The sequence below is a fragment of the Neolamprologus brichardi genome, chromosome 5 (genome assembly GCF_056152115.1).
Source record: "Neolamprologus brichardi isolate AB-2024 chromosome 5, ASM5615211v1, whole genome shotgun sequence".
NCBI lineage: Eukaryota > Metazoa > Chordata > Actinopteri > Cichliformes > Cichlidae > Neolamprologus > Neolamprologus brichardi.
Genome location: NC_142108.1, coordinates 18,152,487 through 18,180,486, shown reverse-complemented (window position 1 = coordinate 18,180,486; position 28,000 = coordinate 18,152,487). Strand labels below are relative to the sequence as shown.

Below are 28,000 nucleotides of genomic sequence, written 5' to 3'. Positions count from 1 at the left end.
AGAGGCCGGGCTTTGCGGCGCTGCATCCTGCCACACCGCACCACATGGAGACCGGATAGAGCCGCGGTAAACTAGGCATGATAAAGAAAGAAGGTGGACCATTTTCCTCCTCCGTCGGCTGGCTATATGAACTCGCACAGCATCAGCAGCTCCTGACAAAGCAAAGGCAGACGGAGACATGAGGGTGACGGGAAGTGCTGCTGCTGCTGCTGGAGATTCTTGCGGTCTGCGTCAAACCTCTCGGTCCTTCAGAAGATGATGCTCGCTGTGTCTCTTAAGGGACTTTGCTGGTTCGTTGTGTGAACCCACACCACGCTGAAGGGGGTCTTTGTTAATATCTCGGGTTTAAACGTCCAGTAGCAGCAGCGGGGATAGTGATGGTCAACCCTTCTCCAGTTGCTCAATCACTGAATCACTGTCTGCATCTGCATTGTAAAGAGAAACTCACCCCGAGGGAGTGAGGGATTTTCAAGGAATATGCAGCGATAAAGAAACCACAAGTGTTGCTGTTTTATTTAAACCAGACAGAGCCATAGGTGGATGAACGGAGTTTTGTTATTTACCAACATGAGCTCGCTGTTTTTCTCCGATACTCCGTCCGGTCCGGTCTGCAGCGCTCCCACCGGGTCGGGCGCGGTGACCAGCGCCCTGCGAAACGACCTGGGCTCCAACATCCACGTGCTGAAAACCCTCAACCTGCGTTTCCGCTGCTTCCTCGCCAAAGTGCACGAGTTGGAGAGGAGAAACAAACTGCTGGAAAGCCAGCTGCAGCAAGCTCTGCAGAGACCGCAGTACCGCCACCTTTACACCCGTGAAGTCGCCGTGCAGACGGACGGTCCCGAGTCGAGACTGCCGGGCACCATCTGGAGTTTCACCCACGTCAGGAGGCAAGGGGAGCGCTTTGAGACCCTGCAAGGGCCCGGGGTGACATGGACGCATCCGGACGGAGTTGGTGTGCAAATTGACACAATTACCCCAGAACTGAGGGCTCTGTATAACGTGCTGGCCAAAGTCAAGCGGGAGAGGGACGAGTACAGGAAAAAGTGAGTAAAGTAAACACTATTAATGTGAAAGTTGTGTGCGGGTATTTTATATGCTCAAATAATCTCAAGCTAGGATATGTCCAGTTGTAGTTTGCAGGGGAGCAGCAAGAAATTTAAGGCCTTGAGTGAATGGTGAAGCCCCCACCACCGACATGTATTTCTTGATAAAAAGCTGCTAATAGGGAAGCTGTTCCCTTAAGCTCTTTCCTTTGCATTTACATAGATGCACAGACACAAAGATACTGAAAAGTTTAAAAGAAATGTCATATCATAACGGACAGACACACAATACCTGCAATTATTCCCTATTATACTCTAGATTGTAATTAGTTACACAAAAGGTCTGACTCATTCAATGAGTCAAGTTGATAGCGGTTTATAAAGGGGAAACATGTTTTCCTTTACAGTAAATCTGGGAATATAATTGCTATTGAATACACTTCTCACATGTTAAATAGTTCACTTTTGAGCAAAACTGTTTCTCAGTATTTGGGAAGTTAGGCAGGAACTCAGCCAGTTTTCAAGTAGTCTTTAAAGTCATTCATCAGTAAGTTTTTTTCCACAAGACAAACCACACGTTTGTCTCTTTATAAACTTCTACATTTACTTTGGATTGAAGTTAGCCGAACACGAGGACTGATCTGTCTGTCAAGGGGGAAAAAAAGTTCATTAAGAGACATGATTGGTAATTTTGGCTTCTAACTTATTATTGTGGCTTTTCTTCTCCCATGTGGACGTGGTTAGACAATATATCCAGATGCTCATCTGACAGGTATAGAGGAGAGTGATGACAGCTATCACAGTGACAGAGTGCCACTTGAGCTAGTACATCCCATGAAGTATTCAGAGCCGAGAGCCGAGTGGCTGTTTGGCACTTTAGTTAACCAAACACATTTTTCCATGAATTTAACTGATCCCGTTTTTTTCCCATTTCTGCGGAAATTCCTTTGCACGGCTCAGTTTTCAGCAATTGTTCTCTTTTTAGTCATACTAATTGTGTCCGCCTGTGGACTCACTGTAGGGTCCCCAGCTGACTGTGAGTGTGTGACTGCTGGCCGTCTTGGCCGGCTACTGGAGGGGGTGTGGGGATTGCCAAGCAACTGCCTGCTTCTGTTTGGCGTCATGATTCAAGCAGAGAGGCATTTTTACAGGCCTCTGTCTGGTCGGTGAGGTCGTCTATGACGAACGCTTACTTCCGTGTGAGCACACTGACTCAGTGACACAGAATGTGTGTGTTCTCCCACTCCTCTGGGAAACTGGATATCCTGTCCAGTCATTCCTGTAACACCAGCATATCCTTTTTTGTGCATTTCTGCTGTGGACGATAAAGTGCAGAGACTGGGAGAGTGGCCAGATTTAAAATTCCTACAGCTGAAATCCAAAAATGACTTTACATGTTTGCTTTTAAAATGTATATTATATCACAAGTGTTGTGGAATTTCTTTTACACCTGGATAAGTGACAAACAAAGTGCATTCCAAGCATGTTTTTATGGGCCAATAATCATTGTTATTGATTTGCCTGCCTCTCTCTTTCCCTCCTTGCTCTGAGCTTGATAATTGCATCATCGCTGAGTTCACTGCCCTGCTTTTCTTTCTGTCTCCCAGTCTAAATCCTCTTTACTACTGTCACGTTTCAGCATTCAATCCCTGAGCCCCATCCTGCCATGCCTTTTCTGTTCTGTGTTCTTTGTGTTCAGCCATTCCTTCACTCCACCCTTCTGCAGGCCCTCCACCCCTTTGTGCCTCTCTGTGTCGTACAGACTGCTTTGTAAGGCGTCTTCATTCCCCTTGGAGGCGACCACAGTGCTCTCCCACATTCAGGGTGATTTATTAAAGTTTTAGCAGTGTGGACACGCACAAAAAGATGGATCGGCAGTTGTCTTGTTTCTGGTTTGGCCACTTGCATTCCAACATGGTTACCATGAGCTGTTCAGATGTTTACTTCTGACATTTTACAGTGAAGCTCTTTCTGACCAAGAGGTAAAACAATGCACTCTGAACTAATTTCATGAGATGTTATGTTGCAGAGGCTGCTTGAATACATGGAAGGGAGATTAATGCTAAACACCAGATTAACAGAAATAGAAAAAAACACTGGTCAGATTTTCAAGAAACATCAAAATGAAACTTAAGTAACAAATTTTAACAATCTGTCTAATCTTTGAACTTAAATTTCACCTTAAATTTGAACTTAAGTAATTATAAATGTAAAAAAATATTCACTGGTACAATATAAATAATCATAAACCTGCTTGCAGACATTGTGCACTCTATTGTTCTATAGACTATACTCGGTAAATAATGTTTTAAAAAGTCCTTTTGCATCATCTGTTATGTATGTGAGCAGTGCCAATGGAAACCATTAAAGCATCTAAGACACAGAAAAAGAATGTTTTTCTCAAAGAAAATATATGAAATACAACAAAAGAGGTAGAGATAACCACTTTGTTAGGTACATCTGTTTATCTTCTTCTAAATGCAAATAGCTAATCAGCCATTCACAGGGTAACAGCGCAATGAATTTGGGCTTGTAGACATGGTCAAGATGACCTGCTGCACTTCAAACCAAGCATCAGAATGGGGAAGAAAGGTGATTTAAGTGAGTTTGAATGTGATGTGGTTGTTGGTGCCAAACGAGCTGGTCTGAGTATTTCAGAAACTGCTTATCTCCTACTATATAGCAGTGAGCGGCTCTAGGTGAAAGCTCTTGTTAATGTCAGAGGAGAACGACCAGATCACTTCTGGCTGATAGGAGAACAACAGTAACTCAAGTAACCACTCATTATAAACAAAGTATGCAGAAGCACATTTCTGAATGCACAACAACCTGTTTAGCAGCAGAAGAGGCTACGTTTTGCATGGAGTCACCAAAATTTGACAATAGAAGACTGGAAAAACATTGCCTGGTCTAATGAGTTACAATTTCAGAGGTAGGGTCAGAATCTGATGTAAACAACCTAAAAGCAAGGATCCATCCTGCCTTCCATCAGTGGTTTAGGCTTGTGGTGGTCGTACAGTGTGGTTGATATTCTATGGTACCCTTAGCACCAATTGAGTGTCGTTTTTTTTATCATTGTATCATCTGCTGATGGATGCTTCCAGCACAATAATGCGTCATGTCACGAAGCTCAGATCATCTCAAACGGGCATCTTTAACATGACAAAAAGTTCAATGTGCTCAAATCATCAGACATCAGTCCAGTAGAGCACATTTGGGATGTGCAGCTGACAAATCTGCAGCGACTGTGTGATACTAACATGTCAATATGGACCAGAATCTCTGAGGGATGTTTCTAGCAACCGTTCGAATCTATGTAATGAAGAATTAAGTCAGCTCTGAAGACAAAAGAGTTTCAACTCACTTCTAGCTGGGTGTACCGAAGGTGGTCAATGAGTGTATAGTTAGTGCAGTTCAGCAACCAAAAGTGTGAGTTCATTAAGGAATGATTTACATTTAAGAAAGATCTGCTGCAGGTGCAGACTGAGAAAGAGAAGAAGAAATCGAGTTGTTGTGCGATGCACTATCACAAATAAAATGTTCAAAGTTCATTGTTCCAAAAATCTCAACTGGCCTCAATCCTGTATCCAAATCAGTTTCTCTCCATTGTTCAAAATCCTATTTGTATAGAGAACAGCATGTTCTTTCAAAGCTAATCTGTATTTGTGCATCTGGAAAAGCTCTTAACTTCGTGTGGATTTTATCCAAAGTCTTACCTAACTTATCAGATTCTTTCTTTTAATTCATTGCTGTCATGTGAAAAAGTCTCCCTGCTCAAACACACACAGTCCCACTGTCTGTCTCCCGCACACTAGCATACTGTACCTATTGTCAAAGAAGAAGCGCTACAAATCAGACATCCAACTTGAATGAACATCCACGTAATGCCACAATGTCGGGACTGTGGGGTTACATTTCTGTCACAGCCGTGCAAAGGAAGACGGGTAAGGTCATTGCCAGCACACCCAGTTCACACTGTTTTTATTCCTCCTTCTTCATTATACTTTTATCACTTGGGGGTGTCATTGTGACTCTCCCAGTAATTGCCGTCATTATGTGATAATGTTTGAAAGGCCATGAGAAGCGTTGCTGAAGCCGATGAGCATATCTGACAACCGGCAACACACCCAAGTTCACTGTGACAGTTGTCTTGTCTTCATAGGCGGTGGCAATTTGCTTAAAGTTTTGCATTTTATATTTTTTGCACAGAGATACCGCAGATGGCTTTTGCCATTATGCAGATTGCCGCACAGGAGGACAGGCAGGGAGTGAAAGACGGCAGTTATTCTTGGAAATAACGTGCTGATACATTTTCAAATAGGTGCATAAAAATATAAGATAAAAGAGAAGTACATAAATGATACTGTAGACGGCATGCATTTATGTTAAGTAGAGCTGATGGATACAAATTCTGAGAGCTGTATAATTTGCATTATTATAACCAACTTTTCCAGTGCAGTTTCCACTGCAGCGTTAAAGGACATGTCAGTGAGAGGCTGAGCTCCAGTTGAGATATGAGATCGGCGGTTCCCAGTCGTTGCGGTGGCCACTCCTAATTGGTTGTTTATTTCATCAGTGATCTGAGGCCAAACAACTGTCCTGCTGGATCACAGTGTGGAGACAGGGGGAGGCAGAACAGTCACTGGGCCTCCAGGGCATGTTCTTCCGGCATGAATAATTCACATGTAGCTGAATTTAGCCGTGCGTGGATCAATGCGATGAGAATTCAGTAAAGACACTTTTCCCGAGCCTTTGATCTCGGTTCCTGTGCGTCAAAGAGGTGAACATCGAAGCTGAGCCTCTCCTTTGAAAATCAGTAAACTACTTTAACAAATTACAGGGAGAGGAAAACTGCAATTCCAAAGTCAGCGCCTGCATTATGTTTCAAATATCATATTTCCTGATGAAGAGCAAAGCGCTGTGCTGATGAGCTCCTGAGCCTTTGTGTGCGTCTCTGGTGCTGACCTGCCCTGCTTATAATCCAGGCCGTCTATTCAGGAGAGGGATTTTCTCTAAGCCGTCACCTAGCACCAAGGCTTCATCATCCAGCCAGCCCTGCGCCACATCCTGGCATGCAGCACTGAACTGGGGCCTCTCAAAGTGGAAGGCACCCTGCTGCTGAGATACAGAGCAAGAGAAAGAGAGATCAGTTCACTCAGGCTACTGAGCTCCAGAGTAGAGTCTGTACTGTTTGTCTATGCTCCTTCTTAGTTCACAACATGTTTTTTTTTTTTTAATCTTTCAAGGCAAATTGCTGACTTTAGAATCGTAGGTCGTATCCATTCTGTTAGGTCTAAAAGCTTTACAAACCTGGATTATACTCAGTGGAAATATGTAAAGGAAAAGAGCTGCTGATACTGCTTATTTGTCTGTGCTGTACACCTCAACTTTTATCCAAAAATACATTAATGATCAATGATTCCCAAAATCACAGATAAGTTGGGAAGGAAGAGAAGAAGGACCTTCTTCTCAACACCACAGAGAGTCTGTGAAGGCAACAGACTCATAGAGGAATGCAGCTTGTGACGAGGTATTTTAGGTATGAGATTGTTTGGCTGTAAAAGATTATGAGCCAGAAAGGTCAAGTAGCCACTACAAAGGAGTACCAAAAGTTTATCAGTCTGTACACCTTGAGGATGCCTTACTTTCTACTGTGTGAGTAATGTTTTTTAATGGAAGCACTATTTGATAAAATCATGAATAATTTTGGATTTTGGACTGCAAAGAAGTAATTTGCTACTGGTAACTTGTTACATTTGACAGGTTTATGTAGATACATAATATTGCTATGTAGTTTAAATCAGTGTTTGTCGTTTATTCACGAGATTTGTTCACAATAATTGACTGAAACTGTCACTTACTGTGAAGATGCTATAGCAGCGGCGTTGCAAAAGAGGAAACCTAGTTTATAGTGTTTCCCCATCTCCCTTCACAAGCCTTTCTTCTCTCAGTGTCTGGAGCTGCTGCTGTGCTATGCAGCTGTGGTTGATTATTCATGGGTATCGATACAGCTGAGAGCAGTGGTGCATTACCATATTTAAAAGTGCAGGAATGCACCTGTCGGTGGTAAGCAGCTATGGCAAATATAGACTGAACTGACTGTGCAGAAGGGTTTTTTTGTGGGTTGGAAAGCCTTGCGACAGTTGCAGGGAAAGCAGGAGACAGATTAAGTTATTAATCAACAGACCTAATCTTTATATAGACCTAATAATGTGCCTTTGGCTTTCGGTTCAGATCTGCTCAGTTTGCATTGCTTTTGCACCTAAAGCTCCTAATATGCTGGCACAGCGTGCTGACTTAATAATGTCTGTATTTCTAAAGCTTGTTATTCGAGAGGAATTGCTGGTTTACCAGGCACTTCAAAAACATATGTGGGCACTTTGGGCACTATATATAACATACATGTGCGCGTCAGAGCATGACAGTGGTGTTAAATATGTTTCAGCGCTTGAACTTCCAGCACAGACGTCCACATGTGCCTTCCCTTTGAGCTTGGTGGAAATCATAATGTAGTGTGAGACTCGTCTGTCTTGTGTCCGTGATGTAAAAGACGGATCACACTGATGTTCACACTGTCATACCATGATCGGATATGGGTCGCATAGGGTCAAAAAAGTCGGATTTGATACGCTTTCGCCTGCAGTGTGAACGTAGCCAAAGTGCTTTGACCTTCTGTGGCAACATTTTCATTATAGCTGTTGCATCAGCAAAAGCTGGTCAAGTTAAAGAAAGTAAATGTTTGTTTAAACTAGTGATTTTAACACCAATTTTTAGTCATGACCTGTTGAAAAAACACTCGGAAAATTGAATCTCTAAATATATCAGTTTCAGCTGATAATATTGCAACTTTTTATTCAAGCATTTATTTGTTGTTGATTTCTCTGTTGCTAAGACCGTCAACGGTTATTAAAAATATAAACCAGAGCTGTGTTTTGACACTGCAGCTTTCTTCACTGGAGACAGAGCATTTATTTTTTATTTATTTATTTATTTAAATTAAAGCTCCTATTAACAGTTATTTTCATGTCTCCCCAACTTCCCTCACATGAGTTGGAGGAATGAGGCTGAAGCTGTAGCTCTGGCAGTAGATATTTCAGTAGTACAGTGCAATACTTAATAAGCAAGTTACCCCTGACTTTAATTTAGCATCAGCTCTCATATGAAAGTCAGCTGGCTCTTATATTTGCCACTGAAATCTCATGCTCTCCTTGTTATGTAAATGTTTCATTGATATAATTCCCCCTTTATAATTGGAGGAGATAGGGTACTCTGTCTGTCACCCTAACTTTGCAAAGATTGAGGAACCCTTTGTGGGTTGAGGCAGTGCCTAACAATTGCATTTCTATAGATTTTGAGCAGGGTTGGTTAGTAACGAATTAACCATAGTCAGGACTGCATATTCAGATTGCAACAAAATAACTGAAATCTACTTGGCAAACATTTGAAATTTGTAAAAATGTAAAGAAAATGAATGAAAACAATAGCTACATGGAGTTAAAGTTACAGTCTCAGGAATTACTTACTTACTTTTCAAACAATTTTAAAATTTAAAATATAAAAATTGAATTTATGAAACTTGAAAACACACACTCACTCAATAAACTGTTTTTATTGTAAAGCTCTTTGGTTTTTAATGCACAATATAAATAACTTTTATTTCCTTACTTACTTTATTATTGCGATGTAAGTTGACTACGGCAACCTCAAAACCAACTCAAAATCCACTTTATTTTGAATAATAATAATAATAATAATGGATTGCATTTATATAGCGCTTTTCGGGACTCCTCAAAGCGCTTTACAATTCCACTATTCATTCACTCTCACATTCATACACTGGTGAAGGCAAGCTACAGTTGTAGCCACAGCTGCCCTGTGGCTACAACTTTAGATGTAGAAATCTAAATTTTGCTGTCGACCTCACCATATTTAACTTTTAAATAATCCAAAACAGTTCTAATCAACATATTAAGCAGTGTTTTATAAAACCATAGCTGTAATTTGCTTCTGGTGACTGACCACTTGTAGAGACACACTGAATACGTTATTCTTGCTTTGGCTCCCCACAGCTAACAGACTCTTTGTGTCTCTGTTTACTTATTTTCAATTCCTGGTTTTTGTTCTTTGTTTCCTTTGTTGGACTTTCTATTGAAGTAGCAGTGGGTATTCCTTTCTCAGGTTATTTTGGTACACAAGTACATTATGCTATTGCTATTTTAATCTAGGTCATACACCTAGCCTTTGATTGATTTTTTTGTACTTTTTTGTACTTTACCCCATCAGCCTTTCACGGCTGACGGGGTATAGTCATCACCCCGCTGTGCGGGCGAGTGGCATGGACACTTACGTTTGTGAATGCAATAGCTCAAGAAGAAAGCGACGTAGGAGCTTTAAATTGCTACCATAGGTATATCTACAAAAAAATCTCAGAAGAATTTGAATCTCATTGATCTCGACCTCAAGGTCAGAGGCCAAGTGTTCTTCTTTTATTTCTTATGTCTTTGTGTTTCTTCATAGAAACACTTTATATAATACATGAAAACCATAGTCTTTTAGTGATTGATCTTTTCATTTTTTTTTCTTGAATAAGTCATGCTGGTTTATGTCATTCAGAAGTTGTGATTATATTTGACTCATCAGTGCAGCAACCCAAATAAAAAGGTAGCCAGTTTGCAGGCATAGAAAAATGAAGAAAATCAGCAAATTACGTTTAACATTGAAGTGTGTTTCTAATAAAATACCAGGGCAGCTGTAATTCAGGAGGTAGAGTGGGTAGAGCACACGTTGAGATGTTAAACTGTAACATAGGTGCTACATGCTATCATTGTTGTATGCTTTTAAAGTTCTTTTAATGAAAGTGGTGGATCATTTACATCCATTATAAACTGCATCAGTGCATTATGAAACAGTGTCATGAACTGTAGGCCGTTAGATTCAGATTGTTGCAACTGATTTAATTGAAATATGACAGTGATCGTGAAACAGGTGTATGTACACAGACGTACAATACGATGTTTGTCTCATAGTTCTATTATGTGTCACATAATTTCCCTGTACACACCCTGGCCAGTGAGGATTTGTGCCAAAAGTGAATATCTTGATCTTCTGTTTTTTCTTTGATGGGATGTCACTCCCTGTGTACTCCACCCAAACATGGCCCAGACTTGCAAGCTGTTGATTGTGGTCTTATGCATTTGCAGTGATTCTAACAAATCCACATCATTTGCACAGCAAACCCCCCCCCCCCCCCCTTCCCAAAATAATAAAACTGTTAGGACATGGATTTAATGAGATGTTTTTACCAGATAAGTCTTTACAGTTCTTGTGTAACGCAACATCTTTGTGTATGTTAAGTCAATAGACAGGAGCCCAGAGCTATTATGAGAGCACTATAATAGGGCAAGAATAAATCAGTGGGAACATAACAACTTAACAGTAGAGTAGTGTTCTTTGTAGGATGTGGGGTGGGGTCAGTTTGCAGTGTGGATTATGGAGACTGCAGGGGAAACTGATTTTCTGTCACAATGCTTTGTCACTCCCTCTCCTGCATACTGCACAAATATGATACGCAGGCAGATGAATCTTTGTATTCTTTACTCTTTTGAGTTCTGAGAAGAAAAACATTAATGCGGCCAATGAATTGCATAAGAACAATTAAGAAAAAAATAATTGACTTCACTGTAAAAATTTCACTTTCAGGTTCATGTCAGTAATTATGAAACTGTTGCTCACGGAAACTGTTCGGTCTTTCTGCCAGACATGTAACTGCCAACTATTGTAAGCATAAACAAACTATTAAGTTGGGGTGTTTTCACGGTGGCAACACCTTTGCAAGTCCATGCAGATCATAAAATCACTAACTTCATAAACACCTCGCTTTTACAACAGTTATTCATTTTTTCTGGGTGAACTTCGGTCAAAGAGTTTGAATCTCCTGATAATTACCTGTGAACGCCCATTATATTGGTTGCTCTCCTGTAGTATGCCTCAGGCCAAGGAAAAGGGGCCCTTGACTGGCTTTGAGAGTTAAGCAATTAGATAATACATGTGCTTAGTGCAAACAAGTCAAGTTTACACCTTGGAAAAGCCAGTGCAGCAAGGCTTGGGCGCAGGTCAGACATGTTACAACACTTGCTCCCAATTATCTTTTAGTCCATTAATGTGAAGGGAGGACAAGTGGAGTTGCACCAAGCCTTCTATTCAAATAGATGCTTTGATCAGTGGAAATTACTTTAAGTATCCAAGAAAAACAAAACCCAGGAACATGAGCTGTGCACAAGCTATATGGTGCCCTGTTGTGGTGCAACAAGTTCATCTTGAAAAAGCTGGTCCACCGAGTAAAGACATGCAGCAGCTATATGAGCCGTGAAACTGCCCTGACGTAAACAAAGCTTATAGAAGCTTTAACCATGCTTGCTTGTGACGATGCTCACTGCTTTTGTAGGAATTTAAACTAAGACTCAGATGTCTGGTTTTAGACAGAACATCCATCAAACTCGCTAATTATATTTTCCAGTACCTAACCTCTGATCCTAAATGTTATTTGGTTTCCCAATCCTTTTCCAAAGAAGCACTACATCTCTGGACTAGTCTCGGTGTAATTAAAAAATGCTTTATTAAACGTCTGCAAGTACAGAACTGCAGTGTGTTAATGCCTAAACATATTTCAGCATCAGTTAATTAAATAGTGGATGAAATGTTACGTGTGTTATTTGTGAATTTCTTTACCAGTTAATGTAAATTAATGTTAAAATGTTGCTGTAGTGATATTTCAATATAGTGTAAATATACTGTGACCAAAAAAAAGTACTAAAATTAAAATGAAATTTTTTTTAAATAAAAAAATGTCAACGCATAAGAGAAGATAAAAAGACAAGTGTTGAAATGTTAGATGCCACATTCACTGTGGTTACCAGATAACAGACGTGTGTGCATAGACACCATGTGATGATGTGTAACTGTGCAAAGTAAATAACTGGTTTGGATTTCCCCATCCAAGCACATCTGTGTATTAGATAATGCCATGAATAGTCTTAGCTAATAAACTAATAATAATAAATACATACGAATTTGGTGAAGGGCTGCAATGACTCATCGAGTATTTCAAATAATTTGATTATAAAGTATAAAAGTATAAAGTTCTCAATACAAATTCTTTGAGTCGATGTTTCGTTTAATGCATGCGATGTAAAGAACAATGTAAACGTGAGCGTTTCACCCACATTTGCGACTAAAAACAGACCTGCAATAAAAAAAGTATTTAGGAGCAGCGTGAGAATAAAATCTGCAGTAAGTCTCCAGAAGTTGTATGAAAATATGCAGATGAACCAGTGTCATACCAGACTGGTTAAATCATACAGATTGCTGAAGGCTGACGCTGGCCGTCCTATTTTCCATGGAGGTGATACCAGCAGCAAACAGGGGTGAATCTAAAGGGGTCCATCGGGTGTACTAGACCATATTAACTTCAAGGCTCTTGTAACATTTTTCAGATTGAAAGTGAAATACTAAAAAATATTGCATTAATTCAACTGCATAAATGTTTAAAAATATAGAAATAAAAGCTTTTTTATACAAGCCAATAAAATGTACATGGGCCATTAAACTCTGAGCCACGGACTTGAGGGTTAGTAGGTGGAACACTGAATTATTATTTATATTAATTATTAACATCTAGACCATCATCTCATCTGTTTTCAGCAGCACAAATACGTGCCTCCTGTTTATGTCAGAAAGCTTTTCAAGAAGACAGAGTAAAGGTACATTTATGCCTTAGTCTATTTTATATTTTTAGATTTTGAAAGAATGGTGTTTTTGTTCTCTTTTGAATATTTATTATTGCTTATTAACAAGACAAAAGTATTTCTTATCCCATTACACGAATAATCAATGGAATAATTGATGGATTACTTGATTACTAAAATAATCAGTAGCTGCAGCCCTAATTTGGTGTGATCATTCAGACCTCTCACTCTCTCCAAAGTACATTTAAGACCAATTTGGCATAAAGGTTGTTTCTATTTATTTTGTAGGTGGATTTCGGCTTTATCATTGTCTTTTGTCAGTTTTTGTATTCCCAGACAGACCGGAAGATATTTAACTTAAAATAAACAACTGTACTAAAAGAAAACGGAGTGTTAAAATTATCATTGCCAGACGATTAACATAATCTGAAGTTGAATAAACTCTTATGTGCTTATCTCAGTGAGAGAAACTGTTGCGAAATCAGTTTTACCCCTGTTCTTTTATTCGTCGAGGCATCCAGAGACGGCACCGGAACTCAGTAGTCATTTTCACAAAACTTTTATTCATCTTTATTCATCTTCATTTAAGCATGCACTTCTAGAAGGGAAGACGAGGCCGGTGTGTCCCTCTGCAAAATCTTCACCCCTTTGTTAGTTACAGCCAGCTTTATAGAGGCGTCCCCATCATAAAACCCCCCTACAGTGTGCTGCAAACTCTGTGTCTGTCTTTGTGAGTGCTCGTGTGTGACTGTGTACGCATACCTGTATGTATGTGTGTGCGCGCGTAAGTGAGTGTGCTTGACAGTTAAAACACTGTGGGTGTAGGTGACTCCCTAGAGGTCATAAAAAAACCATTTCCCTTCCAGACCACAGTTATCCAGGTCAAATGTTGAGACCTTTCACAGTTCAACTGGGGGAGGGGTCTCCTACAATCTACTCCTAAGTTCATGACAGTCAGGCCTTTATCACATTGAGGGCAGTGTCAGTGTCTCTACAATAATTCTACATTCTATGTTAACACATTTCTAAACTCTAAAATAAGATAAACATTTCTACAGTACTATATGTCCAAAAACTTCGTAGTGCTCAGAAAAGTTGCGTAAGAATCATCTAAATCATCTAAACCAAGCAGAAGAAACCCACTTCTCCCACGTCCCTGCTCAAGGAACATGACAAATACCCCAAGACAGATCTCCAAACACGTAACCTTTCAATCCAGCAATCCCAAAACCCATGGGACCAAAAATATCTGCTGCCAGTGTCCCTGCATCAGACCCTACATGATCAGACACCACAAGACACCATCTGATGTCTTTTGGATTCATTTGGATTATTAAATATGTGTTGTAGGATTTTATTTGTCAGTTAGGTTTTAATAAACCAGCGTTTACATTTGGTACATAGATTTGTGGTCCTCAGGATTTTAAAAATGTTATCTGTTGGTTCAGCTAATTAATAACTACAGCATAATGGCAGTCCTCTCAGGCTCAGCTTATAGCTTGCATTGAGTACTAATTAAAAATCTTAGCATGGAAACACTGTATATTATACCAGCTCAGCATGCTAGCGTCAGTATTGTTAGCATCATCGTCAGGTTAGCAGGCATTGTTTTTGAGCACAGAGCACTGCTTAAGACAACATCATGGATGTAGAGTCTTCGTCCTCTGTCAGATTAAACTGTGATTCAGTTTAATCATGATAAATTAAATAATCCCTGCAAGGACAACAAGTGGAAAACAAGAACTTTTACATTTTTTTTAATCTTACCTGTAAAAAATATAAACATATTCAAGGAGGAGGAGAAGATAATCCATCAAAACATGTAATTAAAAAAAATCAGTGACAAAAAAAGTGAAAACAACAAAACCCCTCTTATGAAAAAAGATTCTGAGAAATCAAAAGAACTGAAACATGCTGTGTTTCCTGTAAAACATAAGCATGTTCATCTGTGGTCCCTTAGCAACACTGGTGCCTCTTGCTGGTTTCTGTGCCCTGTCTGGGTTAGGAGGGCTATGTTTAAGACACATAAAACAGAAAACGTAGAGACACTAGCCTGCTGATTGAATGTTAATGAAAATGGCGAATGGTTGTGTCATCTAGAAGACATCGCATAGACACCTCTAGCTGTCCACCGGAGGAATCACAAGTACTCAGGAGGTTTAGACATGATTTATCAAAGCTGTCAGCGGCCTCATTTCATACAAGCAGCTCAACTAAATGGCTAAGTGTTTGTCCCGCACGTAGTCCCATGTATTGATCCCTCACTCTGTTATCATGCAGGGCTTCCTGCTTTTCTCTCTCCGCTCGCGTGAGAATTTATTGTCACTGTGCCATTAAAATCTCTTAATAGAGTTTCGCCTAAGGTTCCCCTTTGCGGAGTTATTTGAGAAAACAGACACTGATTTGTGCCCATATACATTTAAACTTTATTAATAAAGAAGGAATGTGATTTATAGTTTTCACAATTCAATTACTTAATTGTTTTAGATAATATTGTGCTAAACATACAGGAATTCAGTCAGACCAACATATCTTTTTGTAAATCACTGGCACATTTCTATGTGTTGCATCTTTGAGAAACACATTTTTACTAATTTCGAAGTCTCCCTCTTATATATACCAGTTTTCAAGTGATATATGGACCTAATATAGAAGAAAGATTATGAAACAAAAGAGCAAGCCGCTTTTGACTTCAGAAAAATATTGTGAATAGCCGGATTTTAATCTGCTCTAATATGTAGGATTGGTGCTTGAGTCTGTAATTTGTTGCCTGGTTTCTTAAAGCTTTCACACACAAACACTTTCCAGTATATCACATACTTGAAACAGGGTGTTGGCTGAACTAAAACTTTATTTGCGATGAACGACGGAGGCTTTGTGGTATGATATGCAACCACACCTCAAAGTTTTCCCTATGCTCTCTTTGGTTTTTACTGCATATTCCATGCTCTCTTTAATAGTTTCTGCCTGTTGCATAAGTGTTTAGGACCTTTCTGATGAACATTTAATCATCAAGATAGTAATCTTTGGATAGTCACCTCCAATTATTTTCACTCTGACAGTTTCACCAGTAAATCACTATGAGTGGCATAAAACTATCACCTTGAGCACTATCGTTACAAAGAATCAGGTGCGGATCAAGGTTTGGATGGGTGCATGCTCCGTGTCCTCGGGCGCTGTAGTGGGAAAACACTGAGGCAATTTGCGTGCAAATGTAGCTCCCAGACACACCACACAAGGCAGGGAGGGTTATTTGGCAAGCTCTGCGGGAATGCTGTTGTTCAACAGACAAACATATGAGAAATGTCTGTTTGATGTGATACACTTCAGGTTCCTCTTTCAGTACCACACTGCAGTATTCTCTTAAATCACTGATTTACATGAATCACGAAGAATCAAGTAGCGTTTTAAAAATGTTCTACTCCAGTGCAAAAATTGATTTATATTACTCTATGTTATTAGATTAGATAGAATGAAATCTTCCATCCATCCATTTATTCTCTTCTACTGATCCTTTTCAGGGTTGCGGGGGGGGGGGCTGGAGGCTATCCCAGCTACCATAGGACGAGAGGCAGGGTACACCCAGGACTGGTCACCAGTCTGTCACAGGGCTAACATATAGAGACAAACAACCATTCACACTCAGATTCCCACCCACATTCACCCATATGGGCATTCACCCCACTGCACGTCTTTGGACTGAATGAAATCTTACTTAACATAATTAAACTCTTGACACGGATGCCAAAGCACCAGTGTAGAGTGCTTTTAATGGCTAAGTGAAACTTGCATGCAGAAAATATTTTCTACACTCACATTATAAATACAGTTATATATATATATATATATATATATATATATATATATATATATATATATATATATATATATATATATATATATATATATATATATATATATATATATACACATATATACATATATATATATATATATACACATATATATATATACATATATATATATATGTATATATGTATATACATATGTATATATATATACATACATATATATGTGTATGTATGTATGTATATATATATATACATATATATATATATATATGTATATATATATATATATATATATACACATATATATATATATATATATATATATATATATATATATATATATATATATATACATACATATGTGTGTGTGTGTGTGTGTCTGTGCAATATGTATGTATGTCCAAAGAATGGTCCTAAAATCAGAATAATACTGGCATATCTCAGATGTCAGAATATGACAGAAATGAAATCTCTTTGATATATTGCTAAAATTCAAGCTGACGTTCTCAGCAGAATAAACACATCTGTAACAGCACACCTTTTAATTTATTAGGCGGTGATTCAGAGCCTGTGTCTGGCAGTAAACAGATGTGCATGAGCTGACACAGACTCTAATCCTCCTGCTGTCTTTGTCCTTGTAAGGAGACTCCCGGTGTTCATCTTGATTAAGTCATGCCAAAGGAACATGAAAAGCAGAGCCACAGCTATGGCAGACAGGTCAGATGAAGTAACTTTGCTGGAATGTCAGCTTTGTTTGGGTTAGCCATTTTTATCTAGAAACTTACAATGATGGTGTCTGAGGTACGTTTATGGACTGGTGATTTGTAATGGCTCCAAATAATGTGAAAGCAGTAGCTGCTTTAGTAACTCAATTAACTTTTGATAGGTGATATATAGCGTTGTATTTCCTTGATTTACTCCTATAAATCAAGGGAATCCTATATTCCCATGATTTCACCAACAGTCTGAATGAAAAGGTTCTAGTGTGCATTCAGGAAGTGACAACACAAGTAAGACAGCACGTAATGCAGGTGCTGTTGTGTCTGCAGAGGATGTGATGCAGTTGTGAACCTCACTGACCTTAGCCAGAGTTCTGCTGCAGACGGGCAGAGTGTTGTGGACACAGTAAACACCACTGCCAGCATTTTTTAGAACAACAAGGCTTCAATCACGATGCATGCTGGCACGCCCTGCCAGGGAATACTTCTCTCTAATTAGACAGTGTACGTTCACTGGATCCTGAATGGAAACAAGGCCTATTTTGTTGGAAAAGTGAATCTCTAGTGACGTGTGTTCTGACTTTTGGCTGTGGTGTGCTTCTCCATTGTGAAGGCTATAGATGATCTAACGCGCAATGAAGCAGTGTTCATCCCATGTCAGCTTTCTCTCTTACAGTAAACATGTATGGTTAGGCATGTGCTACTTACACCGCTCTTCCCACTGGCTTATTCGGTCTCTCGCACAACCTCACAGAAATCCCCTCCTGTTTTTATCCTCCTCTGTGGCCCACAGTGTCTCATACTGTGCAGCTACTTCATATTCCTGAATGAGTGTCTTGTTCATTCTGATTGTCTTTTGGGAAGCATCTGTGACTCAGCATATCTGCTGTCTCTCATCCTGGGGCACAAGAACAGTGGGTATTAGTAGAACGCTGAACTGACCGACGCAGTAGCCTGAGCCTCCTGTGCTTTGTGTGCAATAGCTTCATACTGCAAATTGAGCAGGCTCCTGATTTTGTTTATACAGAGCTGCCATGGTGCGGGAGAGTTATATGATGAGAGCGACAGAGGAAGGGAGGAAAGACCTGCATTGCTAATCATAGCTTTCAGCTAACAGGGGGGTCTGGTGGTTTATTTTTAGCAGCACTGGTGGTGTGACTCTATAGATGGCAGTGGCAGTTGGTGGTGATGGTAGAGTCACCATTTGTAGGTTTATTGGCACTGAATGCTGCAAAGTCATTAATAGCAGACAGGTGGAAAATAATTTGACCATGAGGTTGTTATTGAGCAAAATGTTCTTTTATGTCTGCTAAATATCAGCAAGTTAGTATTTTTTTCTCCTAAGCACAAGCGTGACTTATCGGCCTAGATTGTTTGGTGTGGTGTAGTGAATTCAGCCCAGCTTATCTTTTATACATTTTGGAATTTCAGTAAGTGTCTTCAAATGTATAATGACCAAACATTAGAAAGATTAAGTTGAAAAACACATTTCTGACTTCACAAACGTGGGACTGACTTGGGACAGGACTGAAGCATGGTGGCATGAAGGAAAACTCCAGTCAGTCAGTCATGTTTCAAAGACTATTCACGAGCAGTGTTTGTAGAAGGATGGGACTCAGTTCTTCCTTATTGTCTTCATTGAAGCAGCGTGGTTGTAAAGACACTGTTTAAAGAAGAAGGAGACAAAAGATCGAAAAATGGGGTGGTGGGATGGTGTGTGGGTTGTGGGTGTGGTCCCAGTCTGTCAAGGACGTTTTGTAATCAGAGATGGGAGTATTAACTCCACAAAAGTACCATTACACTGTCTGCTGGGCCCCTGGGGACAGGCCCGACGGTAACTGACCCACCTCTGTGCTCTGTGTTGCAGATGGGAAGAGGAGCTGTCCAAACGAGAGCAGCTGGAGTCAACGGTGACATCCCTGCAGCAGGTTGGGAAACACTAAGAACACACAAACAATAACATATATTCTACTAACATACTGATGCACAGCTATTTGATGGCTTGGTAAGGACAATTTAGTACATGCAGATGGGGAATATATAAAATAATCTGGAAAATGGCATGTGCATGCATGCATTTGCATTTGCAAAACTGCTATACAACACATCCATAAACATACAGTGTTATGCTGTGTGGTCTCAGCAGAGCTGGACTAGAAGCAGCTATAACCAGGAGGATGCTTGATTGGTTGTCAGATTAGAAAAACCTGATTACAAACCCATCAAGAAGAGCCTGCTGGCCTTGATATAGATACGAACGTCAAATATCACCAACACTCCACCATTATGTTTCTGCTCAGAGGAGTTGAAAGGAATACATGTAGAGGTAAAATCAATTTAAAGTGTCACACCTTGAGGCTCTATTGACGCTGCAACACACACAGTCCCAGCTACTGTTAGTGTCTCAACCAGCTGGCATCCATTGCTTTTTTCGGCTTTTGCGCAAATCGATCTGGGACAGCATCAGTGTATGTCTTAGATTCTGGGTCAGCAAAATCCCAGATAGAGAGGTGGAGTGGTATCCCCCTAGGGGTGTTAACCTTTTAGAGCACACAGGCGGATGTCGCTGTATGCATAAGAGGTGGGTATTTCTGCAAAGGCAGTAAATTCTGTGCAAAAGCACCATTTATATTCAGGGCCCAGAGCCAGAGGGCTGTATGCTACACAGAAACAAAAGCTGGTACTCCTCTGGTGGTGAATTAAACCAAGGCAGGCTGAACTTTTAGCCTTTCAGTTCTACTTGCTAAATAGTCATCTTTGTGGGTTTGTGAGATTTTAAGAAAATACTATATGAGTAGTGAACGTAATGTTCAAAAACAGGTATAACTACCAGTGCAGAGTTTAAATGGATGGGTTGACATTTCGGAAAATACTGTTATTTATTTTTTTGCTGAGAGATAGATGAAAAATAAAAATGATCCTACTCCCACACTGTGTGCTTCTTGTGCTCTACCTGAAAATATACAGTGAGGATGAGACTGGGAAATAGTAGTACAGCACATAAAGGCCCGAATAAAATAACAACTTTGTGGTGCTTGTAGGTACAGTAGATTCATGGTTTCTTTTTGAGCCAGTAAGCTGGCTGTAGGCAGGAGAATGGTGTCAGTCCCTTTATCTGAGTAAATAAGGTTCTTAAATTGTCAGTCAGTTTATCTAGTTTCCTGTCCTTATACACTGTGGTCAATATCCTAAAATGCAATTAGCCTCAAGTGAAAGCAAATGTTTGATCATGCAAATATAAACCTCCTGGTCTTGCTTTCTTCTCTGTGACATCCTTTTCAGAGCGCCCAGGAGGCAGCAGAGGTCCAGGATGATCTTAATGAGAAAGTGGACAGACTGAAGGCTGAACTTGTGGTCTTCAAGAGTCTCATGAGCGACGTAAGTGTTCATTTAGCACCAGGGTGAAGTCATTATCAGTTTTCCTTTCACTGTGTTGGCTCCCAAACTTAAATAAATCAGGTTAGTGTTCAAGAGTTGACACATTGACAGTTACTTCCCTGCATGACCCCTCCTGTAGCATACAGGTATAAAATTTATATATATATGTAGTATATAAAATACCATAAATCATCCAAGACAATATTCCTGAAATAGCTCAGACAGCAGCTGTAGATCCAGAGCACTTCCTGTTCTGTGCAGCACTGTATTGTTCCCTGGCAAGTCTGCTCAGACTGATATACAGTTCACTTGTGATAAACTGCAGGGGGGCACGTCACAGCTCGCAAATGCTTGGGGATATGCACATGCTGTTTTTGTTTTGGAAAATACTGTTGTTTAGCCTGCTTCTGTTTACTTTGTCAGTGATGGATTTTCGATTCTTTGTCTCTTTTTGCTTGCTTTACATTACACCCTGTTATTTGCATTAAGAGAAGGGTAAGTGATGCAGAAGTAGAGGATGTTTTAGGAGGCATAGGTTAGTTAAAACCCTACTTTGGTTAGACAGTCTGTATTTGTGCCTCTGGATATAATTGCTCAGAAAAAAATATCCATATTTCCATGCTCCATATCTGCATCTGCATACTTATCAGACCAGAATTTGCATATTTTTTATTAGATAATAAATAGGCCAAAGTATAGTTTTTGAACTGCACATAGATGAATGCACTAACATTATTTTGCAAGTGCTTGTTGAGATGAATAATTAAATAAATACGATGCAGAATTTGAACATTCAGATAAAAATGACAGTGTTATGTTGGTGTGGGTAGAGTCGGCATGGAAATGTGGGACGCAATTTAACACCAGCTGATAATAATAATCACGACGGTATGAACGTCATCTAAAGAGCCGCTCTCTGTCCTCATACAGCAAATGTCTGACCTGGACTCCAAGATTCAGGAGAAAGCCAGGAGGGTGGACATGGACATCTGCAGGCGGATTGACATCACGGCCAAACTGTGCGATGTGGCTCAGCAACGCAACTCAGAGGACATGTCAAAAATGTTCAACGTTAGTCCCGCAAGGTCGCTTCCTGAGAAGGCAAGTGTCCATCTGCCCCGGATTCATTTGCTCTCTCCCAGTTTCTTAGATGAGCCGATAGTATATGCAGGAAGAACCTAAATTGTATTGTGAAGGAGAAATTCGGCACTAATGAGATGAAATCTTCCAGGCGCTCGCTGTGTGGTGACTGTTTCTTTCATTCTCAACTGATCATGCACTGAATGACACCCCCGCCCTAAATGGGCATCGGTCCATAGCTGCATGTTCGCAAATATGCCCTCATGCAAACACGTAAATATAGACATGGAGAAGACCTATGTACAGAATGCACGCACACACACACACAGACACACATAAACAAAAGATGAAATGCTGACCTGCCAACTTTTCGCTACACACAAGGTTATCACATTGCGCCGACATTGCTGGCTGAAGCCCAAGAATAAATCCTCCGTGAACCAAGCTGGTGACTTCTCATGTGCCACACGTTATATACGATCCTACCTTTAATGAAATTTGTCAATTTACAATTTTTATATGCCAATAAATATTGATCTGTAGATGAGTTTATGAAGCCTGCTGTCAGCGTAAAACATTTATGCATGTTTGTAAAACGCATGCGAACAAGAGATACATGCACATGTGCAGAAAAACACAGTCTGTTCTGTAGGGTTTTTTTTTATAAAATATTAATTTCTACGTTATTTTATTTGCTGTATATTAACTTTAAGCATACATGTCTTGCACTGCGTCTTTCTGGCTTCTGATGAGTGCAGGGTCATGACTGAAAATGAGCTAAAACATTAGGCCTTTTGCTTAGTATTTGACAGACTTCTGCGTGCTCTAAATTGCCAAAATTATGCTTAATCATGAGATATATTAGGTTCTCCGTAGATGCAAACAGTCTTTGTGTTTTTCAGGGTGCCATGGCCTGCTGCAAGAGAAAAGAACGCAAAGCCGTGTCCGATGAGGAGAATTCAGAGATGGATGCCGAGCCAAGTACTTCAGAGGAGGAGGTCCCCGGGTCGCTCAACATCACGGATGAAATGAAACGCATGCTTAACCAGCTGTAAGCGACACTTTTCATGGATATATGCACCAAAAGTAAAGCTGGTATTTTGTTTTGAATCAAATTAAATGAGCTCTGCACCTTCAGCATGCCAGTATAGTTTCCGGCATGTTCCTTCATCTCCCTCTGGTGTTCACAGTTTTGCAGCTAACAGTCAGTGTGCTCATTCAGCAGAACACAACAGATATCAATATATGGCCATTTATTTACCACCAACACTTAGAATATTTAAGAAACATTACAGTTTCTGGCTCTTTCCTTTGCTACTTCTGTTTTCCTTCTACTTCCCTTTTTTGTCTACCCTAATAGCACTTCTTTTGTTTCCTATGACCTTTGCTGAATATGTTGGCTGTTATGCTTTCCTCCATCTTTCTCTTTCTTTTCCTTTCCATTCTCTGACCTTGTCCTACACAGACATTGCTCAGATAACTCCTTTGTTGCCAGGCGTGAGACGTTCGAAATCGACGACGACTGCGACAGTCTGACGTGGGAGGAAAACGAGGAGACTCTCTTGCTGTGGGAAGACTTCGCGAACTACAACATGCCATACACCCTCGCGGCGCCGACAACCACAACCACCTGCCCCCGTGAGGGCACCAGCGAAGCTGCGGATCCAGTGAGTCCTGTGTGCATTAAGATGATTTGACAGCATGGGGTTTTTAAAGTCATGCAATTCACAGTATAGATCATTGCTGTGGCTGCTGTGTAAGACATTTATTCATGCATGATGAATGAGGTTTCTGTCTGTGCTCTCTAAGGACTCCCAGGATGGAAGCCTTGGCAGCCTCATTGACGAAACAGAGTCACTATTTAAGACCAGAGAGCAGGAGTACCAGGAGACCATCGGCCAGATCGAGGTAGGCGGACCTACCAGCGACCACACAACACGTGCTCATTCAACCACTAAAACATATTTTTTCTCCTCAGGAATGCGAGGAAAAAACTGTAATTTGGCATCTTAATCAAAAAATAATAATGAGGTTTTTTTTCTTATGCTTTGTTTTTCTAAAAGAATAAATTGGAAAATTCAAGGATTAAATAAATAATAATAATTTAGCATTAAAATGGCATTTCATTTCAAGAACTTGTACATCCTAACTATTAACCATTAATAGATTAACCATTACAGAAACATTCAAATATATTTTATTAATAAGCAATACTGGTAATTTAGGGCAGCTGTTGCATGAACCTTACACTGAGTGGTGATCTAATAAATTTATATCCCAGAAAGAGACAGCATGACTCAAAGGAGCCTTATTTTGTACGTTAGATAAGTCAAATGTGGCTAAATTGCTCTTAAATTACCTTTAAATGAGACACTGAAAGGTTACCAATACATAAAAAATGTCTAAAATGTGATAAAAAAAAAACTGCAACACACCACATCTGCACAATCAGGGTTCCCAGAGAATGAATCAGCCCAGTTCTGATTCATTCTTGGAATAAGGCTGATTCATGCCTTATCAGGCATAAATGTCATACCTGTTAAGTAAAGTGCAAAGATTTCTTTGGCTTTGATTTATTTAGCTACCAGACAATTATGACTGATTGAGACCAAAGGAGGTGAAGACATATAAACTTGGTGAAAAATGTTTGCTAAGTTTTTGATTTGATTAATTTTATTATTTCAAGTCATTCTTCTTTGGAATTGGACCTGCCTTAGAGTGAACTGCAGTAGCTGTTTCTTATTGCCCCCATCAACAGTAGAAAATGAGACATTTTTAATTGTATTTCCAGAGAGTTCAGCTTTGTTTTTACAGTCATTAGCAAGGTTTAGCATCTTAACATGCTAATCCAAGGTGATGATTCAAGAGGTTTCTACCCACCTATAAACATTTAGTTTGGCCTCGTCCTTACTCTCCTCCTTCTTTCTTCTCTGTGTTGAATCTTGTTTTTTATGCTTTCAGATGGAACTGGCCACAGCAAAGAGTGACATGAACAGACATCTGCATGAGTACATGGAGATGTGCAGCATGAAGAGAGGCCTTGATGTTCAGATGGAGACCTGTCGACGGATGATTAAAGGCGGAAGGAACTCTCCCTCTTTCAGCTCTGTGGCCAGCAGCGACTCAGGGAACACAGACGAGATCCAGGATGAGATTTCGGACAAGGACGCAGAAGCTGAAGTCGCCGTTAGTTGATGACTGCATTGCTGGGCTTTGTCCCATCTCCACTTGTCTCCCCGTCCCCGGTTATCACGGGATTTAAAGGCCCGGCTAGAAAGGCGGACCAATCTAAATCTGGGCCCTTTTGACCTACTAATTAAAGTTCTCTCGGTCGTCCTCACTGGTGCAGACCCAGAACTGGTGCTTTTATACTATTTCTGTTGTTTAGAAAGTTGTGGTGGGGGGGGACGTCTTTGCTTGGCAAAGAGATAAAGAGTGCGTAAAGAAACCATGCTGTGCTCTCTTCCTCACTGCTGCCTCGCTGGATCCTCGTCCAGAGCTTTAAATCATTTTTGGGATAAGAAGAAGAAATGTTTTAAATGGGCCGAAAAGTTTTTTTTCTACCCTATTACGATCCTTTATTTCTAAAGGAATTGACAACAGTACATATTGTGCTCCTTGTTTAGTCGAGAACGAATACGTTATTCACCAAAAATATATCCACCTTTTACATTTTTGAATATTTATTTTAGATTCCAAAATGTTGGGTCTCCTTAATTTGAACATTTTATATTATTATTTGAGCCCAGCTGGGCTACTTGCAATCCAAATTAAACTGGGGATTTGGGGAGTTTAAGTGTCTTCTGCTGGGGAGACAAAAAGAAGTGGAGACAAATTATGTTGGGTTTTCTGTTGGTTTCTGAGGGAACTCTGCAGGGTTTGCCAAAGCTGACAGAGGAAAGGAGCACAGCCTTTTGATGCATCAGTGCACTACTCAAGTTCTATGCAATTTAGCTGGCCTTATTTTTTGGACTGGCTTTCACCCTTCCTTGTTTTTCTTAAGACCCCTAGCCTTTTAAATAAAGCAGGTGTTTTCTATATATCAGTTTAAGAACTTGTGTTTATGTATAAAAATAATCTTAGTATCAGATGTTTGTTGTCGTTTATTTTTTTCCTTAACATCAGTAGTAAAACAAACTGGAACAGCGTCTTGTGACACCTTCATTCATGGCAATAAGCGCTGTAAGCATAGGTTAGATGTTATGCTGCTGAAGCTGTTCAGATTTACTTTGTTTAGGAGACGTTGTTTCTGTCCTGTGCACTTTGTGCACACTAAGGCGGGTCATTTAAAATTGGATCACATCCAGAAGTTCTATTAAAAGTTATCGAGTAAAATGAATCATCAGTGTAATCAAAGCCAAACAAGTTAAAACCAAAGGTCACATCATAAAAGCGCTTCCCTTTCACATACGTCTAACACGTATACATTCAGTTCATTCATGTGCTTTAGTAGGAAGAAGTTTTTGTTGTTACACGTGATTTCGGTTTAACTCCTGATTGTAGACTATTTCATGCTGTCCTGTAGTCAGGTTGCACATCCTGCTTTGTCTCTCCTGTATTGGGGCTAGAAACATCAGACCTTGCATAGAGGGCTGTAGGCATGTGATCGTAAACCCCAGAGGCCTTTTCTGTGTTTGTTTTATTTTGTAGTTGTCTTTCTGCAACAGATTAAGATGTCTCGCACTCACAAGCTGACTGACGCATGGGGACAGAAGTGATCTTTTTATCGCCTCTTTGTATGATAGTATATGTACGGTTTGCTAGATCACAGATCAAGTGCTACTTCTATTTTGAAGTTTTACAGAAACAGAATGTTAAAATACTGGCCTTTTGTTGTTTTAGCATGCTTGTGGGGGTAAAAGGAGCTCTGGGTCTTTTTTAAATAACATTATATTTTGAATTTTAAAAAGCTGCAATGCAGACAATGCGCTATGTTTTTAATCAAGACAGTGTCTCTGTAAAATGTATTCGCGGCAGAAAGAAAGTGTGTTTTTCACCGTTTTTAATCGTTCTGGGTTAACTGCAAAAGGTGTAAACTGTGTTATGTTGCCATATTCAGCTGTTTTTAAACTAGTTCCATATGTTTTTGTGGTCATTTATTTACCACAACACAACACCCATACTAAAACAAATTGACTATATCAGACAAGAGTGGGGAGCAGCCTTACTCACAGAGAAAACATCATACTCTTATTGCTGATAAATAAAACCAGCCTGATAAGCATCAAAGAGCCATTGTTTTACTGGGACTGTACACAGAGCATCATTTTGACATGCAGGAAGAGCAAGTCCATAACAACAAATGACAGTGTTTCACCCCACTGTCGCCATCACACTAACCAGCCAATCAAAGCAAGCGTGTACAGTAACATGACAAAGACATATATCAAGCTCTGAGTCCTACTAACTCGGGAAAGTTGCGCAGCCTTAGTGTTTGTACCACAGATCAGTGTCAGTTTTCCACAGTTTGGAAAAATGTGTTGTTTTTTTTCCATAGTCAGCCATTCTTGCAAACCATTATTATCACCTTCCCGTCACTTTGAAGCAGGTTGTAGTTCAATCGGTTGAAAATGCTGTAGCAACTCTCTTTGTTGAATGTAGCTTGAGCAAAAACAAAAAACATGTAGCTGTTATTTAAAAAAACAACCCAGGGATACATGGTGTGCTGTTTGCTTATTGGAGACCTTGTTATGTTTTGGTGTACTTAACAGGTTTTTAAGCTGACCGACTCACAGTATGTGGTCTAGATGTATGTAAATTAGGTCCTGGTGGATGTGAATGTTTCATACTAATAAAGGGGTTTTATACGAGCGGTTTTTATCTGCGGGACTATGTGGTTGTGTTAATTGTCCTGTCAAGTTTTACACTACATACCTGTGTTTGTTGTTAATATCATTATTAACCTCATAGACATGGCAGAGTGATAAAGAGCAGCCGTACTAAGGTAGAATCTGCAGAGCTGTAGTGGTTACTGTTACTGGTCTTTGTGTTTCATTTGCTTCAAAGGTTGCATCCTGTTGTTTCAATTTTAAGTAGCTGATTTTATTTACTTCAGTTTGTTTTGTTTGGATTTGTACATTCTTTATTATTATTATTATAATTATTATTGTTTGCTTAAACTATTGAAACAATGTATTCATGTGGGTGGAGGGCTGATTCAGTTTCAAAATTATGAATGTACTCAATTGATATTGGGATAAAATGGAATAAAAGGGTGTATTGGA

General features: G+C 39.8%; 1 protein-coding gene across 2 annotated transcripts; it reads left to right on the top strand.

Annotated features, from left to right (window-relative positions):
- The first annotated feature begins 1 nt into the window (after position 1).
- iffo2b (intermediate filament family orphan 2b) lies at positions 2–28,000 on the top strand. 2 transcript variants are annotated; one of them, XM_006783249.3, is made up of 8 exons: positions 2–1,043; positions 19,186–19,246; positions 20,601–20,696; positions 21,627–21,797; positions 22,679–22,827; positions 23,272–23,443; positions 23,586–23,684; positions 24,738–28,000. In XM_006783249.3, the coding sequence occupies exons 1-8, from the start codon at positions 541–543 to the stop codon at positions 24,969–24,971; spliced, it is 1,485 nt and encodes a 494-aa protein (XP_006783312.1). In that variant the 5' UTR covers positions 2–540; the 3' UTR covers positions 24,972–28,000. The 2 variants fall into 2 exon arrangements, with proteins under 2 accessions (XP_006783312.1, XP_035760525.1); XM_035904632.2 differs by having other exon boundaries at positions 23,242–23,443.